General features: G+C 37.4%; 2 protein-coding genes and 1 long non-coding RNA gene across 3 annotated transcripts in view; 1 reads left to right on the top strand and 2 right to left on the bottom strand.

Annotated features, from left to right (window-relative positions):
• LOC140168002 (nephrocystin-3-like) overlaps window positions 1–26,714 on the top strand; it is a 279,876-nt gene that overhangs the window by 46,371 nt on the left and 206,791 nt on the right.
• Window positions 1,953–8,504, bottom strand: LOC140167996 (uncharacterized). The gene is made up of 2 exons (XM_072191306.1): window positions 8,384–8,504; window positions 1,953–5,313 (listed from the first exon to the last, which is right to left on the bottom strand). The coding sequence occupies exon 2, from the start codon at window positions 5,306–5,308 to the stop codon at window positions 3,983–3,985; it is 1,326 nt and encodes a 441-aa protein (XP_072047407.1). The 5' UTR covers window positions 5,309–5,313; window positions 8,384–8,504; the 3' UTR covers window positions 1,953–3,982.
• Window positions 13,083–24,236, bottom strand: LOC140168004 (uncharacterized). The gene is made up of 2 exons (XR_011861121.1): window positions 23,929–24,236; window positions 13,083–15,799 (listed from the first exon to the last, which is right to left on the bottom strand). It is a non-coding gene; the product is annotated as an uncharacterized lncRNA (long non-coding RNA).

The following is a 26,714-nucleotide window of genomic DNA, read 5'->3' as shown; positions in this document are numbered from 1 at the left end:
ACACAGATTTGGGGTCAAAGGTCATTAAGGGGTCACTTCCGGTATAAAACGAAATACCTTCAAAAATTTTTATTAGCTAAGAAAAACAGGAGAGTAATGGTATGTTCACACATGAATTGTGTTTACCCAATGTATATATGGTATTTTTTTTAATTGGGGTCAAAGGTCATTAAGGGGTCATTTCCGATATAAAACGAAATACCTTTAAAATGCATCTTCTCCCACAAATTACGTTGGACAGTGATGCCACTTGCACACATGCATTGTTATTACTCAGTGTCTATGGGGTGTACACAGATTTGGGGTCAAAAGGTCATTAAGGGCCACTTCGTATAAATCGAAATATCTTCAAAAAATTTTATTAGCTAAGAAAAACATATGAGAGTGATGGTATGTTCATACATGAATTGTGCTTACCCAATGTATATATGGTATTTTTTTATTTGGGGTCAAAGGTCATTAAGGGGTCATTTCCGGTATAAAACGAAATACCTTTAAAATGCATCTTCTCCCACAAATTACGTAGTACAGTGATGCCACTTGCACACATGCATTGTTATTACTCAGTGTCTATGGGGTGTACACAGATTTGGGGTCAAAGGTCATTAAGGGGTCACTTCGGTATAAATCGAAATATCTTCAAAAAATTTTATTAGCTAAGAAAAACATAGGAGAGTGATGGTATGTTCACACATGAATTGTGTTTACCCAATGTATATATGGTATTTTTTCATTTGGGGTCAAAAGGTCATTAAAGGGTCATTTCGGTATGAAGCGAAATACCTTTAAAATGCATCTTCTCCCACAAATTACGTAGGACAGTGATGCCACTTGCACACATGCATTGTTATTACCAAGTGTCTATGGGGTGTACACAGATAGGTCATTAAGGGGTCACAACACGGCTGTGTTCGTGGTCTTAGACCACAGCTAAGTCTAGTTCTTCTTTCTTCTGTCAACCATTACATTTGCTCTAGCACTCACACACTTACATCTATTTTGACCTAACTTGGTCACAATGATCATTGACCATGCCCCTACATGTCACATGAAACTTGTGGGGTCAAAGGTCACGCAGGGGTCATAGGGGTTAAAACGTGATTTCAACTAAAATGCATCTTCTCCCACAACTTACGCATGACAGCGATGCCACTTGCACACATAAATTGTTATTAACCAGTGTCTATGTGGTGTACACAGATTTGGGGTCAAAGGTCATTAAGGGGTCACTTCCGGTATAAAACGAAATACCTTCAAAAATTTTTATTAGCTAAACAAAATATAGGGCAGTAACGGTATATTCACATATGAGTTGCAGTTACCTAGTGTATATGTGATATTTTTTTATATGGGGTCAAAAGGTCATTAAGGGGTCACTTCGGTATAAAACGAAATAACCTTTAAAATGCATCTTCTCCCACAAATTACGTAGGACAGTGACGCCACTTGCCCACATGTATTGTAATTACCTAGTGTCTATGGGGTGTACACACAATTGAAGTCAAAGGTCATTAAGGTGTCACTTCCGGTATAAAGCGAAATATCTTCACAAATTTTTATTAGCTAAGAAAAGCGAGGACAGTAGCGGTATATGCACACATAAATTGTGGTTGCCCCAGTGTATATGTGGTATTTTTTAATTTGGGGTCAAAGGTCATTAAGGGGTCACTTCGGTATAAAACGAAATACTTATAAAATGCATCTTCTTCCACAAATTACGTGGGACAGTGGCGCCACTTGCACACATGCATTGGTGTTACCCAGTGTGTATGGGGTGTACACAGATTTGGGGTCAAAGGTCATTAAGGGGTCACTTCCGGTATAAAACGAAATACCTTCAAAAAGTTGTATTAGCTAAGAAAAACAAAGGACAGTAACGGTATGTTCATATATGAATTGTGGTTACCCAGTGTATATGTGGTATTTTTTATTTTGGGTCAAAGGTCATCAAGGGGTCACTTCCGGTCTGAGACGAAAAACCTTCAAAATGCCCCTTATGCCAGAAATAACATGGCATAGTGATGCCACGTGCAAATGTGCATTGACATTAGCCAATGTCTATGGGGCTTTCATATATTTTGGAGTCAAAGGTCATTAAGGGGCCACAACACGGCTGTGTTCGTGGTCTTAGACCACAGCTAAGTCTAGTTCTTCTTTCTTTCTTCGGTCAACCATTTCATTTGCTCTAGCACTCACATGCTTACATCGATTTTGACCTAACTTGATCACAATGATCATTGATCATGCCCCTACATGTCACATGAAACTCGTGGGGTCAAAGGTCATGCATCTTCTCCTTCAACTTACATAGGACAGCGACCCCACTTGCACACATGCATTGTTATTACCCAGTGTCTAAGTGGTGTACACAGATTTGGGGTCAAAGGTCATTACGGGGTCATTTCCGGTATAAAACGAAAAACCTTCAAAAATTTTTATTAGCTAAGTAAAACATAGCACAGTAACGGTATGTTCACATATGATCTGCAGTCACCAGATGTATATGTGGTATTTTTTTTATTTGGGGTCAAAGCTCATTAAGGGGTCACTTCCGGTATAAAACGAAATACCTTTAAAATGCATCTTCTTCCACAGATTATGTAGGACAGTGACGCCACTTGCACACATGCATTGTTATTACCCAGTGTCTATGGGGTGTACACAGATTTGGGGTCAAAGGTCATTAAGGGGTCACTTCCGGTATAAAACGAAAAACCTTCAAAAATTTTTATTTGCTAAGAAAAACAAAGGACAGTGACGGTATGTTCACACATGAATTGTTGTTACCCAATTCATATGTGGTATTTTTTTGTTTGGGGTCAAATGTCATTAAGGGGTCACTTCCGGTCTGAGACGAAAAACCTTCAAAATGCCCCTTCTGCCACAAGTAACATAGCAAAGTGGTGCCACGTGCACCCATGCATTGACATTAGCCAATGTCTATTGGCGTTTTCATATATTTCGGGGTCAAAGGTCATTTAAGGGGCCACAACACGGCTGTGTTTGTGGTCTTAGACCACAGCTAAGTCTAGTTATACAGTTATATGCCATTAAGTACGGACAGCAAGGGCATTTCTAACCTTATTTTGATTTTAATGACAAGCTAGGAAAAAAGAGTAAGTTCACACATTTTGCCTCTGTCAATGTTGAGATATTCGAGTTGTTGCCATTTAAATGACTTTTCTTAGAACTTCGTCTGTCTTACTCTTAGCTCTTGCAAAGTCGGAAACCATTACTTTGAGATTCAGAGGTGAGCTCCTGTGCTAGCCCGGGTAAAGTAGCCAACCTTAACTAATTCTTTGTTGAATCATTGTTGAACGCAATAAGTCTTAATCAGCTTTAGCTTAGAAAAGCTACATCTACCACTTGAAATGCTTCTCTTTTGTGTGTGTTCTCTCATGCTCTGTCAACTTAGCTTTATCAGGGAAGGCCTTTTGACAGTACTGGCAGATGCTAGGATTAATATGGATTCTTTCATGATATTTCAAGCTGTAAACTGTCACAAAGGTTTTTGAACAGTACTGGCAGCGGAATGCCTTCAGTTTGCAGTAAAACCTCTTGTGTGTAGTTAAATCTCTGGAACATTGGAAGCTTTCATTGCAGCATTGGCAACTGAATTTATTGTGTGTTCTCTCATGCTGTTGTAACTTAAACTTATCAGTGAAGCCCTTGTGACAAAATTGGCATTTGAAAGGCTTCTTTGTATGTGTTTTCTCATGCTTTGTCAACTTAGCCTTATCAGGGAAGGCCTTTTGACAGTACTGGCAGATGCTAGGATTAATATGGATTCTTTCATGATATTTCAAGCTGTAATCTGTCACAAAGGTTTTTGGACAGTACTGGCAACGGAAACCCTTCAGTTTACAGTGACACCTCTTGTGTGTAGTTAAATCTCTGGAACATTGGAAGCTTTCATTGCAGCATTGGCATCTGTAAGTTTTCTTTGTTGTGTGGGTGGTTTGCTCATGTACCGTAGCTTGACTTATTGTTGGAAATTTTTAGCGCAATACTGACAAGAAAAATGGTTCTTTTCTTTTATACTTTCTGCAGAAATGTTTCCATTTGAAAGTTTCTCTGCAGCTGGAACTAATCTTTGGATATAAATTTGACCCGTAGCTAACACCTGTGTATATGTAGGACTCTGAGCTACTCTTTGAATATGACTCTGAGCTAATATTTGTATAGGACTCTGAGTTAATCTCTGCATATGACTTGGAGCTACAAATATTTGCTTTTGACTCGGAGCTACAAATATTTGCTTTTGACTCGGAGCTACAAATATTTGCTTTTGACTCGGAGCTTGTATTAATCTTTGAGTGTGACTCGGAGCTGTTTGGCATATTATGTGAACTGGTTTTTTAATGTGAATTTTTTCATGTACTTTCATATCAATGTGTAAGTCAAACACATCATTGCAGAATTGGCATTTGTAAACCTCTATAGTATGAAGCTTTTCATGACATTTTAAGTTGGAATTCGATGTAAAGCCTTTATAACAGTATTTACATATAAAATCATGCTTCTCATTGGTATGTGTTCCTTCATGTATTTTCCTAGTACATGATGTGTTGAAGCATTCATCAGGCTGCTGGTTCTTATGAATTCGTTCATGATTTTTTAAGCTGCTAGCTTGTGAGAAGCCCATCATGCAGTTTTGGCATTTGTAAGGCTTCTCTTTGTCATGAGTCAGTTGATGTGTGGTGAGATCTCCAATATATTTAAAGCGTTCATTGCAGTACTGGCATACATGTGAGTCAGATACTAGCTTTGTATGAGTTATTTCATGACATTTCAAGTGTGCAGATTGTCCGAAGCCTTTCCCGCAATATTGGCATTTGTAAGGCTTCTCATCATTGATATGAACTTGTACATGATTTAGGAAGCTGCTAGATAGTGTGAAGCCCATCTTGCAATAATGACATTTGTAAGGCTTCCCTATATCATGAGTCTGTTGATGTATGGTATGAGTATGTTGATGTATGGTGCAGACTCCAAAATATTTAAATTCTTCATTGCAATATTGGCATTTGTAAGGTCTCTCATCTTTGGTGTGAATTTGCTCCTGAACATCAACTGTATTATCTGTAGGAATTGGTAGTTCCCTTGGGTGGGCTGGAGCTAGTTTCTTCTTGCAGGTATACCAGTAATGATGAATCTGCTGCTCATGACGACGGCGGTGACGGAGATGTTGTCTTACATCATGGAAAAATCGTTTGCAATATTTACACCTGTGAGGCCTTAGGTAGACTTCCCATTTTGTGTGTCCTTTGAGAGATGCTGGCATATTTATTGGGACGGATCTGATCATCGTCACTAAAGAATAAAGAAGAAAGTAAAACAAAAATAAAAGTATAAGGCAGCTATTATATAAGACATGGATGGTCAGCGCGCGGTGTAGTTTTCATTGGAGATTATATTCAACCCAAGCCCCTCACTAAACCATGCATATTAAATAGGCGTATTTAATTTGCACCATCTGCAATACTTGGATAAAAGGGGTTCTTTATAAATCCGGTAATGGATTGGATACCAGATAGGCAATCTGCGATATTTCAGAATATAGAGAAGTGTTTGAAATTCTAGAAAAGGCCAATTCCACCGTTACGGACGTTACAGATACATGCAACTTGCAACTTTTAAGTGAATAGCGCACATGTTTGCTGTTAGGATAACACTTTATTTCTTTGTATGCTGCTAGTACATATAATGAAGCAATTTTGTTTTGGCTTTCTTAGTTAACTAGCTACAGAAATTAGAAACGAGCATTACGGACGTTACGCAGAAGTGCCTGCCATTTTGACAGATGGTACATATCCTTAAATCTCCATTCAGTTCTGTGTTTTATTTTTTTCTGTTTTATATTGAGCAAGCCCTGACTCCATTCTATGTGAACATGAAAAGCAAGTTTGAAATGAATACTCCTGTATCGTCCTACACTGTTAATTTAGTGTTACGGACGTTACATTTTATGTCAAATGTAACGTCCGTAACATACAAAAAAAAAAAAAAAAAACTGTCAAGGTGCTCCCTCAGATTTTTTTCTTTACTATCTTGAAGTAGGTTTGACATCAATCTATGGAGGCATGATTAGCAAATTTGAAATAAATGCTCCTGTTTTGAGCAATAATGTTCCAAAATTTTGTCACGGATGTTACAAAAGGCACTTTTGGCATGGAATTGGCCAAAACCAAAAAAGTTTTTTTTTTCGCCAAATTTTGTCCTTGATTTGGTAACATGCATGGTTACCAGCTTTTGTGTTGAGTGAGGGGGGTATTTAACCTATAAATAGGACCTCAAGCTAGTGAACGTAATTATCTGATTTAATACTGGTAGTCTGTGAGTTTGTCTGTGTCCGCCCTTATTCTTGGAACCGACAGGTCACATTTGGTTGGAACAACCCATGCACTGAAGCGAGACAAAAAATGTCAGTCATATTTGGGGGAATTCTGGGTTTTTTCTGGGTCAAATTGCCATAGAATGTGCGGTTCATGGAATTTTGGTCAACAAATGTCAAGGTCATTTTGGGGTCATCTGGGGTCAAATTACCATAGATTGTTGCAGGTTCACGACTTTTTAATTGGCTGTGTTTATTATGACAAACAGGCAAATATTTAGCTACAGCTCTTCAGTACAAACTCTAAATAAATGAAATCATGAAAATTACACCCGATCTGTGTATACAGCCAATTGTGCAAAGCCAGGCCCGTTTACAACCAGGATTTTTTTTTTTTTTTTTTTTGGGGGGGCTGATTTTGAAAAAGTGGACCTTTTTTTTCAAAATTTGGACCTTTTAGGACTTAGGAGGAGGGAGGGGGGCAGATTTGGAAAAAGTTTAGTGGCCTTTTTTTTCCAATATTTGGACCTTTTTTGACCAAAGAGGCATGAAAAACCTAATTTTTTCACTCGCTACGCTCGCATATTTGGACTTTTTGTGTCAAACAAGGGGACTTTTTGGGCATTTTGGAATTGGGGGGGATGGCCGCCCAGCCTCCTGGTTACGGGCCTTTGCAGAGCATCTATGTATGTATGGTATTAAGGTTCCCTAACAAAATATAAAAAAATAAATATTTGCATTGAATACTCTGTAGCGAGTCGATGTTTATCTTCCAAGCAAGAAATAATTAGCGCATGCACAGTCTGAGATTGCTGAAATTGCGAAAGGGCTAGCTACATGTAAAACTAGCCATATTATAACATTTGCTGAGGAAGATGCCTCAATATTTTTCAAAATTCTGTATTTTAAATAATTATGTACTTTATTAAGGGCTGGGGTATGAGCGTTTGGACAGTATTTATTTTGGGATATTAGAGCACATCAGACATATCGAATTGCATTCTGAATACGAAGAATGTCATTCTGATATCAAATAATTTAGATTTTTGAAATTAGCAATTTAATACACATTTTATGGCAAATCATTAAAAATGGATATTTTTGATATTTAACAGTACTTGAAGTAAACTTTATAAATCTGATGATTTATACTTAAAAGTGTATGTAGGTGGGATGAAAAGCGGCGATCAATTGAAAATTTTGACCTTTCGTATTGAAGATATGGATTTTTCCCCAAAACACCAAAAAAATTAGGTCTTTTTGGGAAAAAATCCATATCTTCAATATGAAAGGTCAAAATTTTCAATTGACCGTCGGCTTTTCCTCCCTGCTACATACACTTTAAGAATATATCATTAGATTTATATAATTTACTTCGAGGACTGTTATATATCAAAAATTTGAAAAATATCAAATTTTTATAATTTGTCATAAAATTTGTAAATATATTGTGATTTTCAAAAAATGAAAATTATTTGATATCAGAAAGAGATGCTTCGTATTCAGGATGCAATTCGATAGGTCTGAGGTGCTCTCATGTCCCACAAAAAATACTGTCGAAACGCAATAAACGCTCATTTTAGATCCCTTAACTAACATACCCTGCAAAAATCAATTAAGACTTACATGCAGGTGCTGTTTAGTCAAAATCCGAGATGTTGAATAAAACGCAGAACCGTTGTTTTATTATTACGATGGAAATATATAGTCGAACGCGACATACATGGCGACACACATTAAAGGACCGTGTCGTAGCACAACCGTATTGAGTGACACGCATTGACGACATCGGCGCTGGCGCTGCATGGTAGTAAAAATAATCCTTTGCTTTACTTGTTCAGCATTATGGGACATATCCGACAGCAAAAGCTAACATTTTATGGAAAAGAAAAACTAATATATTTTTTATGGAAATGATAATTTAACACAATGGCTTTAAAAATTCAAGCCTGAGGAGGCTGCCAGCCAGGACCGGTATAGCTTAAAAATAATTTATGTGACATAGGCCCCTACTCATTACTGGTGTACTGCACTGACTAAATCACTTACCTGCATGGTGTAGTCAAGAGTAAACTATGCACTGTATCTTCTTGCCACAAAATAGTGTATCATTGATTTGCATTGTAAAGCTGCAGGTACCAGAGCTACTAGACACCTATCATGAATAGCTCACTGTGACACTGTATAGGGCATTGCATTGGTGTGCAGTAGAGCATGGACTGTAAGAGGGTCATAGGTCATGCACCCATGCAATCCATTCAACATGTACACTACATGAATGAAGAAAACAGTGTTGCCACTTTTGTGAACTTTATCATCAGATAGGAGCCAGGGGCTGTGCAAATAAGGGGGTGTTCATAAATACTTTGGTGGGGGGTGGAAAATATGGAGGGGGGGTCAAAAAATGTTGGGTCCTAAAATGGGGATCAAAAAAATTCAGTCCTTTAGGCCCTTCACAATTAATTCTTAGTTTCCTGTTTCAAGTTTGAAAATAAAGGACGAGGCGACTTTTAAAATTAATTATTAATTATCTATTACTTTCTTTATTTTGAAAATGTGGTTGTGACTATTATCAACAGTCCATTTGGTCATTTTGACTAGACTATGGATTTAATTATTTTACCTTTATAATTGATTTTTTACATTAACATTAGTAGGGGACCCGTACAATGTTCTTGTTTTATATTCATAATCAAAGTTGAGATGATCAAAAACAGATATTAGCAAATAAAAGTAATTAAAAAGTCAATTAAAAGATGAAAATACCTAAATAAAAATAAAAGAATTAAATATTTTTCCATTCTTGATCTGGGGATAACCCCCCCCCCCCCAATATTTTGATAGGGGGATGGTCCTTTCAATCATCCTTCCAATGTTGATGCCTGTATATGGGTTTCTAACCAAAATTAACCCAGGGGTGTGAGAGGCCTCAGACCAAAAAAGCTGAGAATTACTCAAAAAAGCTGAAAAACAGCGTAAAAGCAGGGTAAAAGCGTCAAATATGGGCTGAAAATAAAAGAAAACGCGTAAATGTTACCCCTGTTAACCCCATATTTGGTCATTTTAAAATAAAAAGTGCCAATTTTTTTGCGCTTTTCGCAAATTAATTCCAGCTATGTACTATTTCAACAGTTTAGCTTCAATATGGCAAATTTTTTTGCACGCTTCGCGCGCATTTATACCATAAGCTTATTTTGTCGGCAAAAGTACTGGATTCACTGGACTTCAAATCTTATACCACTGTTAATAATGTATATTTTTGGTTTCTTTTTAGGACATGAAGGGGGGATCAAAATATTTTAGACCATAAAAGGGGGATTAAAAAAATCTACCTTTTTAGGGGGATCAAAAAATGTTGATGTCCGAGGTTCCAACTTTTCTAAACCCCCCATACCAAAGTATTTATGAACACTCCCTAATTAGATACTTTTGTTAACATTTTCTTACCGCATGCCAAAAAATCTTGGCCTCCCTCTCAGCCTGCCAAAAAATTGTTCGCCCCCTCTCAGCTTGCCAAGAAATATTTGCCCTCCCCCGTGCATATATCCCAATTTGCAAACTTGAAATGGTCTATTGTGAGTGCAGAGTGAAGGAAAATTTGCATATAAGCGTTTCTGTACGTCTATGTATTCGCAAGCCTTAGAGCATTATTTTTATTTAAGGTGGCTGTATCGGCTACGGTGTCATGCTCAGAACTCCTTGAAAATTATATAGGTTACCAAACTTTCAGGGATGGTAAATAAGATTAATATCTAAATTCTCTCATCAGCTTTTTCCAATTAAGTGTCTCTATTTTAAGCTACAGTGTTTCTAACATTCCCTAAAATAAAAAATGGAAAAAATATTTTTGTTCAAAAAGTAAACACTTTATCCAAAAAAACTGACGAGAGAATTTAGATATTTCTTATTTACTTTTTCTGAAAGTTTGGTAACCATAGCTCCTTCCTAAGTGGGCAAAAAAAAATCAAAAACTGTCAAAATTTAGGGAATTTTCAAAAATAAAGAAAAACATAAGAATTGTTACAATTCTTATGAGACTCTTAAAATACTTTTCTTTGTTATGTTAACGATTTAAATGAATAGATATGATTGATTTGACACAGGAGCTATATTTCTGCAAGAGTGTTGTATCGAGACAGCTACCTTAAAAGGCACCCCATGAATGTGTGCTAAAAATCACTTGCTTCCCCTCTCACAGTCTCAGTTTGAAGTTGCCAAAGAGGGGAATAATTATGTGAGGGGAATAATATTTTTTACAAACAATAGGGGGATCATAATAATGAAATTATCATAGAGCTCTCATATGCTCTCAAATTTTGGAACTATAAAGGAATAAGAAAGCACAGAAACATTTAAAAAAAATGGATGTTTGAGTCGTTTTAATCAAAACATTTTACTTCAGGTTACTTCTACAGCTGACAATAATCACTGACCCATTAAAATATGCTAATTTAATGTTAAATTTTGTCCCAGCATTTTGAATTGGGAGGAGGGGAGGGGGAACATGCTCCCTTCCCCCAGGTTTATATGCCTCTGGCCATAGCCCAGCTTAACAGGGCCTCACATGCAGCAGCCAACAAATAAAAGGAGGGCAGCTGTCTCCCTTGTGAAAAGTCTAGCACCCTTCCCCCTGCCCAGTGGGATGGTGGCTGCCTCGATATTAAAATTTAGGCCTTTTTGTACTTTTTAGCCCATTTTCATCAATGTTTGCCTCCTTTGTCTTGCCCCCCCCTTTGGCCACCCTCTGAAAAAGTGCTGGCTATGCCACTGCTTCTATCCATTGGAATCCTGTTTATGTTTTTTTAGATCAATTGGATATACGAGGGGCAGTCAGTATGTTTTAAGAGTTGACTCGTGACGTCATTTGTGGATTGTTTTCATGGCATTTCTCAATGATTACATAAACACTGTACCTTTGTCTTTCAAACAACACGTGTAAAATTTATGTCGCACACATGATTACGTAACAGCATTAGCATAAAATCAATGGTCTAGAGTCACCTTGTGAAATTGAGTCGTTTTTGTTCAGGGAAATAAGAGGCTGAAATGAGGTATTGTTGTATTTTCTATATTTTCTTGGGAATTAAAGTATGGAGAATGCTGCCTTTTGGAACAGTAATAGAACACAAACTACCAGTTTATTTAACCATGTTTGTTGGGCTGTAAAGGTTTTAGTTTATTAAAAATGCGTGGTCAAATGTGTCTTATTTTTGATAAAAACAAGGTTTTTCTTTCTATAAAATCTTGATATTGCCAAAAATAGCAAAGCGTGGAAATTTAAATTTTTTGCCAGTTCTGTTGACTAATCGCCAAACATTAAAACGGAATCTCCCAAGAAAATATTTGAATCCGTGATTAAAATATAACCGTTATTCTACCATTGTTACATTTATACAAAAAGTAGTGGTACAGAGAGAGAGGCCATCGTTTGAATGAGAAATGTATTTTTAAAACTTTTCTGTTCATTTCAGGTTGAGATCATCCATAAAAATTCATATGAATATTTAAATTCAAATTTTCATAGCATTTTGTAATATTTTAGGCCCTATTTACATGGAATTGTGCAATTTTGTGCATTTCCACCATGTTGTATCGGTCATCCTACCTACGCATGCGCATGAGATTGTTGTTTAATTTGCACCAGTTATCATTGCACTGAGTACCAGCTCTCACACGTGACCAGTCATTAAATTTTAGTCTGTTTCATTTTGGAGATAATTAATGTCATTTGTAATAACTGTTTTTTCATTTTTGCCATTTTTGCAGAATAATTTTGCTTCCATTCAAGCCCTAAAGTTGTTGAAGTTTCCAGACTTCTAATTTTCACCCAAGTTTAATGGCAAGTCTCATATTTTACCACATGCAAACTGAGGACCTAGTGTTTATTCCTGCCTAAAACTAGCCATATGCACCTTGTACTTTTGCTGTTCTCGGACATTTTAAACACGTGTTTTTTCTGTAATTTAAAAGCCCGCCTTTTTGCGTGATTTGCCAGTGTCCCTAGTCTATTGATTTTATGCTCATGCTGTTACGTAATCATGTGTATGATATAATTTTTACATGTGTTGTTTGAAAGACAAAGGTACAGTGTTTATGTAATCATTGAGAAATGCCATGAAAACAATCCACATATGACTTCACGAGTCAACTCTTAAAACATACTGACTGCCCCTCGTACATGTACATGTAATGACCTGCAACCTTGTGCTGTGAAGCCTGTGCCCCATTGCCCAATAGTAGCTTCTGTCAGTTATGATCTTTCAAAGTGGTGGGATGAGGTTGTTTGCCAGGGGGTACTCAACTTTAGAAGTGACAGGTATGTGTGTGTCAGTCATTAGGCCCCTTTTGGAAGTGAATATACCCAATAACCCATTTTTTAAATTCATACCCGATGATCCACTTTTTAAAGGTTCTGCTACCCAATGAACGGGGGAGAGGGTGCTCAAGTTTGGTTTTGGTACCGGGGCCATTCAAATATGACAGTGTACGCATGCGTGACCAAATGTTTTTTGAACACCCCCTAAATAAGTTTTCCTCTGAGCAAAATGACCCCCTAAACAAGTTTTTGTCTAATTTTGACCCCCTGAACAAGTTTTTGTATAAATTTGACCCACTATACAAGTTTTGATGGATTTTGACAACTTGAGAACCATTTTTTGAATTTTGGACTAACATGTCATGAACATAAAGTCTACCCCTCTCGGATATAACCCCAGGGGGTATACCATACCACTTTATACATATAAATATTAAATGACACATAAATTCAGAGTGTATGAGGCCTTCAGATTCGTAGCTTGTTACGTGAATCTGATTGGATTCTTGTATTTTTGTGAGAATATAAAATACCAATATACAGTGTAATTTATACAGAGGCAACGTTTAAATATGCAGTATTCACGTCGTATTTGATTCCAAATTCGGTACCTAAAGTTGGTGATTATCGTGTCCTGGTATCGTGTGCCCTTTCCATGCTTTCTTCCGCAAATTTTCCTTAAGTAATCCAGAGAAGGTTTAGGTACATTTTTCAGTGGAGAAAACTCACAAATCTACTACTGTAGTAATAAATAATGCATGAGGAATCTATAAAGTCCTGAAATCTTTTTGAAATTTAGGATGATTGTCGGCGAGTAGGCCTACCGTCACACAATATTTTCATCCATCTGTCTGTCTGCTGAACTCTATACCCATCATAATTCAAGCAACATTTATATGAAGTCATTAATTAATATGTACGTTTTTTATTCTAAATGGTATTTTACTTAGGGTATCATTTTAATTCTCGTACTTCTAAATGTGTTACAAACGATTTTAAAACTACCCCTTTTCATGAAAATCAGCGTTTTGTTTACCCCATTTAACGCGTCACACGCGTAACATGCTCAACCAAGAAAAAAACACCCCTTTTCACACATTTTTTTGGTCACATATGCTTATATCATTATATTTGAGTGGCCCCCCTGGTTTTGGTAGGGGTGTGCTGCTGAGAATTTGAAAGTAGTAGACCCATCAATATACCAATTTTTCAAGAAATTTGGTCTCATCGATACACAAAAAGTCAACATTTTCAGCCAAATTCAATTGGCTTAGTTTTTTTTGGGGGAAATTGTGAAAATTTTGGCTAGCTTGAGGCAAAATTGGGCTATTTTGAGAAAATTTGGAACGGACCCCTATTTTCAAGAATTTATACCTAAAGACCCCCTTTGTTTAAAAAACATCTTATACAAATAGGGCCCTATAAAAAAAAAAAAAAAGCGCAGTGATTTATAGTGCGCTTTGCTTTGGCACAACGTCTAGACATTGATCCACAAGCCTCAGCACACTTTACAGTTTACTTCCCAACATCGATGGTACGTACGTCCCATCACTTCTAAAGTTAAGTACCGGTGTGTGAAAGAAAGGCCCAAATCCACTCTATATTTAATCATGGTTTTCATGGAAGAAAGGCCCCACTCCATGGAGTTGTGGAGTTGTGCCTTCCTTCCACAAATATTGATATAAAAGTAACAAATTTAGTACTGGCAGATGCTAGGATTAGTATGTTTTGTTTATGATTTTTCAAGGTGGCAGCTTTCCCAAAGGCTTTTGGGCAGTATTACTTTGAGATCCAGAGGTTGACTGAGCTCCTGTGCTATTGATAAAAGTAGCCAACCCAACTAATCTTTCTTGGATCATCGTTGAACACAATAAGTCTTAATCAGCTTTAGCTTAAAAAAGCTACGCCCACCACTTGAAAGGCTTCTTTTGAATGTGTTCTCTCATGCTTTGTCAACTTAGCCTTATCAGAGAAGGCCTTTTGACAGTACTGGCAGATGCTAGGATTAATATGGATTCTTTCATGCTTTTTCAAGCTGTAATCTGTCAGAAAGCTTTTCGGACAGTACTGGCAACTGAAAGCCTTCAGTTTACAGTAAAACCTCTTGTGTGTAGTTAAATCTCTGGAGCATTGGAAGCTTTCATTGCAGCATTGGCATATATGTAAGTCAGACCCTTTTTTGCAATATGGACATTTGTACAGCTTCTCATTGGTATGATTTGATTCATGTTTTGTTAGGTATTTAAAACAGGAGAAGCCTTTTTTGCAATGTGGACATTTGTACGGCTTTTCATTGGCGTGAATTCGTTCATGAACTTTTAAGCTACTAGATTGTGAGAAGCCTTTCATGCAATAACGGCATTTGAAAGGCTTTGTATGAGTTCGTTCATGAGTTTTTAAGCCTCCAGATCGTGAGAAGCCTTTCTTGCAATATTGGCATTGGTAAGGCTTAATGCTATGAATTTGTTTGACATGATTTACTACGCTTCTAGATGTTGAGAAGCCTCGTCTTGCAATATCGGCATTGGTAAGGCTTAATGCTATGAATTTGTTTGACATGATTTAGCAAGCTGCTAGATGTTGAGAAGCCTTTTTTGCAATAACGGCATTTGTAAGGCTCCTCTATTTCATGAGTGTGTTGATGTAAGGTGCGGTCTCCAAAATATTTAAATTCTTCACTGCAGTACAGGCATTTGTAAGGTCTCTCATATTTAGTGTGAATTTGCTCCATAACATTAACTATATTATATGTAGGAATTGGTAATTGCATTGGGTGAGTTAGAACCAGTTTCTTCTTGCAGTTATACCAGTAACGATGAATCTGCTGCTCATGACGACGTCTGTGACGGAGATATTGTCTAACATCATGGAAAAATCGCTGGCAATATTTACACTTATGAGGCCTCAGGTAGACTTCCCATTTTGGTTTCCTTACTTGAGCTGGATCCTTTGAGGCCAGTTTCTTCTTACAGGTATACCAGTAATGATGAATCTGTTTCTCATGATGACAGTGGTGATGGAAATATTGTCTAACATCATGGAAAAATTGTTTGCAATATTTACACTTGTGAGGCCTTAGGTAGATTTCCGATTTTGTGTGGCCTTTGACAGACTGTGCCATATTTATTGGACGGATCTGATCATCATCACTAAAGAACAAAGAAGAAAGTAAAATAATAGTAAGTAAATAAAAGGTTTTTTTTGATATAAGACATGGTCAGTAGTGTAGTTTTCATTGGAGATTATATTCAACCATGCATGTTACCAAATATCGCAGCAAAGGTATACCGTATTCGTTCCAATAAGCGTCTGTGCCCCAATAAGCGCCCACCCAGGAAATTTCCAATTTGCTAAAGGGTACCAGCAATGTTGAAGTGACAGATAGACATCGATCGATATGGTGAAAGCGCTGGAGGACTGCAAGTCCTGTGTAAACTTGTGATACATTTTCTGCATCAGAAAAGCTACTAGAATGTCTCGGGACCCTTTAATAACATACGTAAATTCGTCTCTAATCAACACCACTAACGAAAAATTAGGTAAACCAGGTAAAAATTAAGCGCCCACCCAAAATGACTTTGTTAAGCGCCCTGGGCGCTTATTGGGATGAATACGGTAATGTATTTTTTTTAGCAGGGACCACCAAATTTAATTCGCACCATTTGCAAAATTTTGATAAAAGGTGTTCTTTGGGAAAATCCGGTAAATAAATGGATTGCATACCAGATAGGCAATCTGCAAATCAGAATATAGGCAGGGGTTTGAAATTCTAGTTAAAAACCAAAAACAAAGGTGTTTTTTTTGCCAAATTTTGTCCTTGATTTTGCATGAAAAAGGGATGAAAAATCATTGCAAAGGGGTCTTTAAAACATTTGGTAACATGCATGGTTACCAACTTGGGGGGGTGGACATTCAACCTATAAACAGCACCCCAGGCCAGGGAATATATCAACATGTATAATAATACTGGTAGTCTGTCTGTCCGCCCTTCCCTTGTTCTTGGAACTGACACATTTGGTTGGAACAACCGCCAAAGCGAGATAAAAAGTGTCATGCCACGGATACACTGAGCTGGAAGTGGGATTCATCATTCATTAGAATTGAGCTAGGGTATCATCAATTGTTTGGGCCATTAAGTGACCCAGGTGAGCCGGGTGACCCAGGTGAAAGTGTTATGGGGTGATATGTTCGTCATGGGGATGTTTGTACTTTATAGGGTTATTTGGAGAGTTCAAATGTGGCAAGTTGCCACCTTCAATGAATTGAATACCTGAGTGGAAGAAGGCCCAACTCCAGTTTTTTACAAAAATGAGTTAGACCCAGCATTTTATTACCAGCAGACTGTTCCTTGTGGGGGGGGAGCACTTACATTACGTGATGGACACCATGCTCATGTATGTACTCTTGAAACGCACCCTAAACGACTCAGCGCGTGCAAAACGTACCCTAAACAAGTATTTTGCCATTTTTTTAACACTAAGAAAGTAAAAATTCATGTTCATGTTCTTGTTTAATATTAGTAGTTTGATGTTTCTTAGTATTTTACGCTACGATGTGTTCTGATAGAAGTCAAACATAGCCTTTTTCACCCTTTTTTATTTTGCCATTAAACGTTTGTACCCTAAGCAAGTATTTTACTTGGAAAAGTATACCCTTTTTCCTGATTTTTGGCGCTTTTTGACACCAAATTTCTGTAGCTATTTATAACACATCTGATTTACAGAACTGGCACTTGCAGTATATTAGTGGAAAAAGGGCCCAACTCCAGCTCATATTAAGACCTAGCTACCGTTGTCATGGAAACATCATATATAATTTTGAATGTATGTTATACTGTATGTTCATGTAAAGGTCCCCTGAAGATGAAAACTTTCTGTCTATAAAACTTTACCAAATATTAAGTTTTTTCTTAATATCTCAAAAACAGTTTTGATGGACATTTTGGATTTTAGTTTGACAAAACCAAGTGAATATTTTGTACTCACTACAATATTTCGTCCTACTCATCGGAGGACTTCATCAGGTATGACTGATATGGTCATCTGATCCACTTTCCGGGTAACAAGTTTGAGTGGTTTCGGAGTTGCTGAGTCTCTTTGCAGACTTCAGAAGTGGATTGTAGTTGTGACTTATGAGGTATGTGCCCTCCTCTCTGTTTAGGGTCTTGGTGCCCCGTCTCCTTATTTCCATTGCTTCCCGAACTTCTCTAGATCTTCTGTCGTGCTCCCGCCCAAGGATCTTAGATTCTTCCCAGTCTATAACGTGGTTATCCCTTGCAATGACATGATCTGAAATGGCTGATTTTGTCTAGTTCTATTTCTGATGTTCTGCGTTCCACTTCCAACTCCAGAAACCACTCAAACTTGTTTCCCGGGAAAGTGGACCAGATGACCATATCAGTCATACCTGATTAAGTCCTCCGATGAGAAGGATGAAATATTGTAGTGAGTACCAAATATTCACTTGGTTTTGTCGAACTAAAATCCAAAATATCTATTTTACTGAACAAACCTGATCAATCTATTCAACGAAGTTTGGATGGAGTTGGGCCCTTCTTCCACTCAGGTAGGCCTATTCAATAAGCCCAATCAGCATTGGAGGTTTGCAATGCATTGTGGGACAGTTTTTGTAGTTTTGGGACACTTTGTCCTTTGACCTTTGACCTATCGGGAAAATTCCGACAAATTGGTTTTTGTGCTTACAAAATATAATCTAAAATGTTTTACAAGAATAAAAACAAACCCAAAAAAACATTGTTCTTGAATAAATTAATTATTGAAATATTTTTAAAGATAATATTTATATGACAATAGGAAGTTACAATAGCGATTGGGCTTATTGTAAGTGTGATGTCAAATTTGGGTATGATATATGTGTCATGTATATTTGATGTATTGGGCATGTCTACTTTAAAGTTGGGGATGGGTCATTTGGAGGGTTCAGATACGGTGCAGATCGAGTTGTGATATCAAATATGGCGATTCAAAATGTCTACTTTTGCACAATTGTAATAAATGCACGTACAGAATTGTGAAACAATTAACTTAGTGTTAACAGTGATAATAAACTTAATTGGGATCCGGTTTTATTCACTGATTGAAATATGTATGGTCACGCGTCATATGGTGGGGCACATTTGCGTTACAAACACTGATTTTGATCATTTGTCTTCATTTTCACTTATATTGATACATGTCTAAAACTATACATCTCACACCAGCAAAACTATACATTTTTGGAAAGCTAATGTTCCAAGGAATCCAACAATGCAAAATTGATGTTGGTATACAGGGTGTGTAAGAAAATATATAGGGTGATATCCTGAAAAAAAAAAATTTACTAGAAAATTGATAATTTATTGCATTTGCTACTGATATGGAATACCTCTAATGTAATCTAATTTTGTGGCAGGCAACACTATGAGCTTTAATAAAATGTATACTTTTACTATGTTATGATTGGCCAAAGTGGTGATACAGGGTGTGAAAATGTACGTAACTTTACGCACCAAATGTTGATTACATTTTTGAAAATATTTTCTTTAGAGTGTATCCTACATTTATTTTAACTGCATATTTGGATTCCCTGGGTAAAATGCTTTCCAAAAATGTATACTTTTCCTATCTTAGGGTGTATAATTCTCAAGTAACAACAATTTAAAGCCAAAACGACCGTTGTGACTGAAAATCTTGGCATTTGTGTGTAGTGAATAGGGAAAAATTGTGGATCTTGTGACTTGCGGTTCTCAGTGAGTACTTGAAAACATGAAATAGATCAAACTAATAGTTGAATATGAATAATGAATGAACAAGCTTTGATTTGAGATATGATTTGCATGTATAGCACAGAATTTGGCAATGATAAAATTTAAAATTCAAAAAGATATCATGTTTCCACAACATTTCTCATAGAGATTGCACATACTCCTCTACCGCTTATCCTCCAGGTTTATCCTCGTTAACATTTTAATATTTTTCACTAATTAAGCAAATGATAATTTCAAATTGTGAAACATATTTGAAAAGTAGAATAATCAAGCTGTATAATGAGCCCAAACTTTATGCAATTGGACAAAGAATAGCTCTGTACCAACAAGTTAAATCTGGAAGAGGAGAGAAAAATGTAACGCCTCCCACTATTTTGGGGTCCCACCATATGACACATGACCGTATATTTCTATGGCTGAAACATATGTGCTTGCGCGAATCATTGATGTACTGAGCGCATATCATTATGAAAATACGTAGAAGCTGAGCTGCTCATAACAATCGGCAAGCTAGTAATAGTATGTGTGCATTGACGTCATAATAGCAATAAATTGTTTTTGTACATGACCAGTGGCGGCGCTTCACGAGCGCAAGGGGTGCATTCCCCCACAATTTTTTCTTGCCCCCCAGTTTTAGAGGCAAAAAACCCCAAATTACGTAAATTTCCGTCAATTTTGCCCCCCCCAAAAAAAATTCCTGGTGCCGCCACTGTACATGACACTTAACACCTCATTTGTCCATATTATGCTGATTAAAATGTCCATATTATGCTGATTTACGTGCTAAACTATTCTCAAATGTTTCAGAGATTTATGATATTAATAACATATGTCTGATAATGATATATTTTTGCTGCTAATGGGATTTCAGGATTATGATGCTATTTCTTTAGTTATAAAGTTTGTTAAAAGTGCATTTGAATCCCGAGTTACAGTAGACATCTGATGTACATGTTGACCAATGTTATACAGTATGTAAAGTGAATGTTGTAATGTTTTATACTACCATTATTATATCCTTGTATTGATGTATATGTGTTTTGACTATACCTATATGTGTGGTGCATGTCAATAAAGAACTGAACTGAACTGAACATTTGTTTGGCTTGATAGGATCTGATAAGGCCAAGGAAAGTTGATTTTGAGTTTCCCGTCACCTGCCCTCACTTCATTTTCTGACCCTCACTTGAATTCATTATGTGATTTTCCAAAAAATATCAATAAAAACTGGTTATATTTGCAAAAATAATTATGAATATCCCTTTATTTTTTGTGGAAAAATCAAAATCAAAACATACATTTTGCTGTCAACCATCTTCAAGTGAGTGAGCGGCAAATAACATTCACATTTTACATGCGTGTTGGTCATATAAATATATAATGAAAGGCAGACAAATAATGAATAATGAAAAAGTAGCTCACTTGTTTTCAGAAATTATGTGACGGGAAACTCAAAATTGACTGCTAGGGGCCTAATTCTGATTTATAACGAAACTAACATTTTGTGGAAAACACAGGGGGGTTAAAACAATTAGAATTTATTAGTTGGAAATCGCACAATTTTTATTGCTTTATCTGGGCTGTCAACTCTCACACATTGGCCGTGAGTCTCATGCATTGGGTCACTTTCTCACGCCAAGGTAGTATAATCTCACGCCTATTCTCATGCAAAATGAGTAAAATCTCATGCATCGTCATGAATAATTTGTTACTCCTACCCCCCTCCCCGCTTTTCACAGTCTCGAGCGCCGTGGCTCAATGATAATCAATTGGTACAAAATGAACATTGGAGTCGGCAAATCACGGTACACACCGTCATCATCCCTATATCTTCGTGTTAAAAATTGCCGTGATAGTACGATGAATCCTCACGTTTTTCAACAACTACGCATAATGATTTTGTTCGAGATAGGCCGTGCGACTCAGGCTAAGCATACAATTTGAGATTTTGAGAGCCTGCCACACTGTTTCTATTCTATGTTTTACGATTTTCGCATGATCAATATATGGCTGGCCGTAACCGCCACAACGTGGAGCTGCTACGCGTAGCTTTAATACTTTCGCTTCGCGGAGCTAAATTGACCAAACATGTTAGATCTTTTCATTACGCGGAGCCAGTGGATGCATCCTCGTCAGAGAGAGAAAACTCTTGCCAAAATTAATGTTTAGGCCTACTATGGGGATTTTAAATGAATCGATTGTAAATGAACCACGACCAGTTGTACAGGATCAATACCATTGTTTGATTAGTGTATAGTAGTCTCCTCCGCAGCCAGTTTGGTTACGCTCCCTCCACACAAACAGTCTGCCAATGGCCACTTATAACGCCGTTTCTGATTGGCTACACGTATGTAGCTGCAGAGCTGTACATAGGGGGCCTACGGGAACTTGATTGACCTCAGTCAGGTGGCGAGATGGCGGGTCAAAATTGCTCATGAATAATGAAGTAGCCGTCTAGCCGATCGACCAATTGAAAGCTTTGTTTGACGTCAAGCTGGATGACGTCGTCAGAAAACCGCTAGCCAATCAAAAAGACCTCGTTCGTTATCATTGGCAGACTGTTTGTGTGGAGGGTGCGGAACCAAACTGGCTGCCGTGGAGACTAAGTGTATAGTCAATGTTACCTTGCATGCATGTGTCATGTGTGTGGCGTGTTTGTTTGTTTGTTTGTCTACTGTGTCAGGCCAGGATCACTGACACCCACGGTACTGATACTCTCATACTATCACGGTGATCATATTGTTGAATGTTGTTGACTTTAAAATAATCATGATGCAGTCATGTCTACAGTAGAACTCACCACGACCTTTGAAGGACTTAAACCCTATTAAAAGCTATTAAACCAAGATAACACTCAATGAAAACAGCTCAACTATGTTACATCAGATCTTCTCTGGTTAAATACACACTGCACTTGTGTCTGTTTTACCTGTGCAATGAGCAATGAGCTGGTATTATAGTTTCAGTTGGGTGAACGATTATAAATTAACGCAAGGTAACAATACTGTGGGCTTTTGTTTACGAAATGAGACAATAGTCTGCTTATTATTGTTAACCAGCGTTCTTGAAAATGAGAAGCTTAATGACTTAACACGGTTTAGAAATAATTTCTTCATATTTTTTGGTGTTATCTGTCGTTTACATATCCTTCCTAAAACACTAAAGTACCAATATTTCCAAACACCTAAATTAGCTAAAAATTTAGGACATGTTACAAAACTATATTTTCTAGAATTTCAGAGAATACTTTAAATATTGGCGGTTATTTTTTACACAGTGGCGTCAACTAGGCAATGGCCTATACTTCTAACATACACTATTTGTAGAGGTCACGCGTCAATGGTGAGCGCACTGAGTATGGTGTATAGAAAAACGGGCGGTATGTGTGGCCTACTACTAGTATATAAAATAAATCCGAACTGGTTTGCAGTTTGCTGAAGGTCGAATTCGCAGGGACACGCGCAAGTTATACAAATTAGCTCCCGGCGATACACTGCAGATCGCAGAACTGTGTGCATAGTTTACCACCACTCTGCCTAGCTATATAGTTATGTACAATTATGAGTTTCTTATTCATGAGTGCATAAGTCAGTTCGTATTTTCATAAACTACTTTTTGAATCATAACTTTCGTGACCGAGGATATCTTGCAACTACGTGACTTTCGTCTGGCAAATTCTTAATGAATAAATTCGCTTCACGTAATGAGTAAGTCGTACTTAATTAGTCAGTTTTACCTCCGAGTAATGAAAAACTCTAACATGATCATGATTGGTCAATTTGGCTCCACGGAGCAAAAAGTCAGCTACGCGTAGCAGCTCCACGTTGTGGCGGTTGCGGCCTACCATATCAGTATCCCATATGATATTTCTATTGCAAGAAAATTTTATTTGTTGTCAGGTTTTATCTTAAATACACTAACTGGAAATTAAATACACTAATTAGTGAGGACCGGTATTTTGCTGTGGATATGTTTAACTGCAATTTGCGGGTAAAAAATTTGAAATCCTGAGTAAAAATTTTGATCATATTCAACTCTTTGAGAAAAAATTTATATAAAAGAATGCATGTAAAATCCAGCTGCAATACAATGTACATTATTGACACACTATCACTCTCTTTATCTACGGCAATAATAGAATATCGATTTCAATCGAATTGAACACATTGCTCAGTTTTGAGTTTGTAGTTGACTACTAAGCGACCTAAGCGATCGATTGCTAGCCAATCAGATAGAACTCCTTTTCTTGCGTTCGGTGAAATACCACGCACCCGTCGCTCACCACCGGAGTATTAAATTTATATTTATCGTATAGGAAGTCGACACTGTGCGGTACGCCTCTGTCTCACGCCAAGCAATTCCAAAAAGTTGACAACCCTGTTTAAGGAACATGCCGGTATATGTCATGTTTACAAATATCTACTACATGTATAGGTAAGCTTAAACTTTAACGGATTTCTAGATTCAAATCCTGATTCACATCATGATCTGCACTAAAATTATTCAGCTTACCTGGTTGAGTAAACTGCATGTAGCTGTGCTGTATTTACTTGGTGATATTCTAGCATTAAAATGTCATCATTTGAGGGGATTGTAAGTTGCTTGCATATATATGTGCTAGAGCTATGAATGTCCTTTGCAGTGTCTGCAGAGCAGAGCACAATAAGGTCACAGGTCACTGTGCAATCAGCATACACTATAAGTTGTGTTGCATGCATGAAGAAAGGTGTTGCCACTTTCGTGAACTTCCAGCCCAATAATTCATGGAGCTACAATGAAAGGGCTATAGATCTGTGCAATAATAGGAGTCCCCAAGGGGAGTGGTGATGGGTAAAATTGTCAAACAGCGGGCCAAAAATTGCTTGACCCCCAGTTTTGCTCGAGAAACACTAGCAACGAATTTGCGTTAGAGAATATGCTTGAACAACCCAAATTGCAGCCTGCCAAAAAATTGCTGCCTGCCAAAACATCTTAATAATACCACATGATGCCAAATTTTTGTGATCCCAATTTGCAAACCAATTGGTCTAGATTCTAGTGCAGCAAATTTGCATATTTAAGCGTTTCAGGGGCGGCGGAACGATTTTTAAAGTGGGGGGGCCAGTGAGGGTGATGTAAAAAATAAAAATAATGGCCGCAAAGCGGCCATCGCGTTGCGCTTGCGCGACACAGGGGGGTGTCTGAGGGGGGATGTGCCCCCTCAGAAGTGAGAAACTTTTGCAAAATGAAGGCCCAATTGAAGCCATTTCGTGCATCATTTTTAGAGATTTTATTATTTTTGTTCATCCAGACATGTTACACATAGCACATTATGGGTTAAAAGTGGGGGGGCCAGGCCCCCCGGTAAAAAAAAGTGGAGGGGCCTCTGGCCCCCCCGGTTCCGCCGCCCATGAAGCGTTTCCATACTCCCTTTAAAAATTGCTTCCCCCCCCCCCCCATTTGGCTTGCCAAAAAGTACTCCCCCCAACTTTACCCTCCCCGGGACTCCTATAAATTATTGCACAGCAGCGATTAATTCAAGCAAAGTATTCTATCAACATTTTTCAGTCGAACATACACCCCAGGCAACAAAAATGTATATTTTTGAGTATATACAACAAAAAAATTAACAAATTCATTTTAAGGGGGAGCTGTTATCGAACATGTTGTTCAGTGGAGTAGCATCATAGCACGTGCCCACCAATCGATCTGAAATTTGAGAAAATCCCATAGGAAAATTGCCTAAAATGGCTTGTGCCCCGATCATGGTCAGTGCCCCCCCCCCCAATATGACCCACCCTACGCCACTGATGTTGTTTGGAAGAGGGGGACATGTGCAAGGAATAATATTTACAAACAAGGCAGTTCTTGAACCACTAGTCTCGGTAGACAGAAGGTATGCATGGGTAGTAATACTACTACTAGTGAACATCACCATCATTGCTAGAGAAAGTTGGACAACGCCTACCAATAAATGTCACATTTACATAGGTTTCTAAGAAGACATTTAGAGCTTTCAGAAACTGAAAACCCCATGTTGATATGACTTTTCTTTGCAAAGTTACATCAATTTATCAATCGCTGAAAACAATATAAAACAAAAGAATTTTAACACTTTACCAATATCTCGAAATCAATATTAGCGACATCCGACTCATTTCCTTTGATCGTGTCACATATAACTTTAAGTATGACAGAAAAGAGACACTAAAATTGTCTCTTGAAAGTCATTCCCCCCCCCCCCCCCTAGAAATTTGCTTTAAAAAATGGAAAATCAAAATTGAAATCATGTCAGACACTGTCTGATTTCGTTTCAACTCACGGGGAGGCAATTGCCGGCTGGGATTTTTAGATCTTTAAAAACCTAAAATATGTGTGTATTTTGACAAAAATGTTTGTATTACATCATTTTAGGATAATCGGTATATTAAAGTAAAGGCAGTCAGCCATGATATATGAATGTAGTCATTCCAACTACGTTAGGGGTCATTTTCTAATAATGACCCCCGGATATAGTCATTTTTTGACACTAATAGGGTTATTTTTCAACTGACTCTGTTAGGGGTTAAATCATTTTTTGACCTTAAATGTAGTAATTTTTAACTACATTTGACTTCATGTACCGGGTCAAACTACTTAAGGGTCATTTTTGACTACCTATTTTTAAGTGTGTAGGCTATATGGCTAGCCTTGCAGCTGCTTCCTGTTCCACCCCCCCCACTTTAAAATCTTTTTTGAATTGCCTTTGTTTTGTACTTGTTTGCTTTATGGATATACATGTAGTTTGATTTCTGTTGTAAAATCATGAAAATAAAACACAGGTGAGAGCTTTCAATTAGTTTTATAAATGATTTCGACTTTTTTTCATAAGTTTGTCTTTTTACCTCAAATGTATTACTAGCATCTTTCTTTGTGGCGCAATCAGTTAGAGTCAGCTGTTTTACTACATTTTCCCAGCTTGTGTTTTTGAATCACATTTCATACAAAACTATATTGCCCTTTTTTTTTTCTTTTCGATTTGATTGGAGAATATTCCCAACTTATTCCTATTCAAACCGGGGGAGGGGGCAGATTATGTCAAAAAGTAATTTTGTTAGGCCTGTATGCTGTCAGTCTTTCCTAATTTTTTTAAAGTGCAAAATTCAAATTTCAAACGTTATTCTGATTTGCTCCTGGGATTTGCTATGCTGAGAAAAAGCACTCACGAAAGATATAGGCCTATCATATAATGATCATATTTTTTGAAAAAACTTCCCCACCCTCCCCCAATTAACAAACATTCTCCCCTTCATTACCCCTACTCATATAGATAGGCTGTA

This window comes from Amphiura filiformis, chromosome 13, assembly GCF_039555335.1.
Source record: "Amphiura filiformis chromosome 13, Afil_fr2py, whole genome shotgun sequence".
In the NCBI taxonomy this organism is placed as follows: Eukaryota; Metazoa; Echinodermata; class Ophiuroidea; order Amphilepidida; family Amphiuridae; genus Amphiura; species Amphiura filiformis.
Note: the sequence above shows the minus strand (reverse complement) of the source record. Positions and strands in the feature narration are given on the sequence as shown.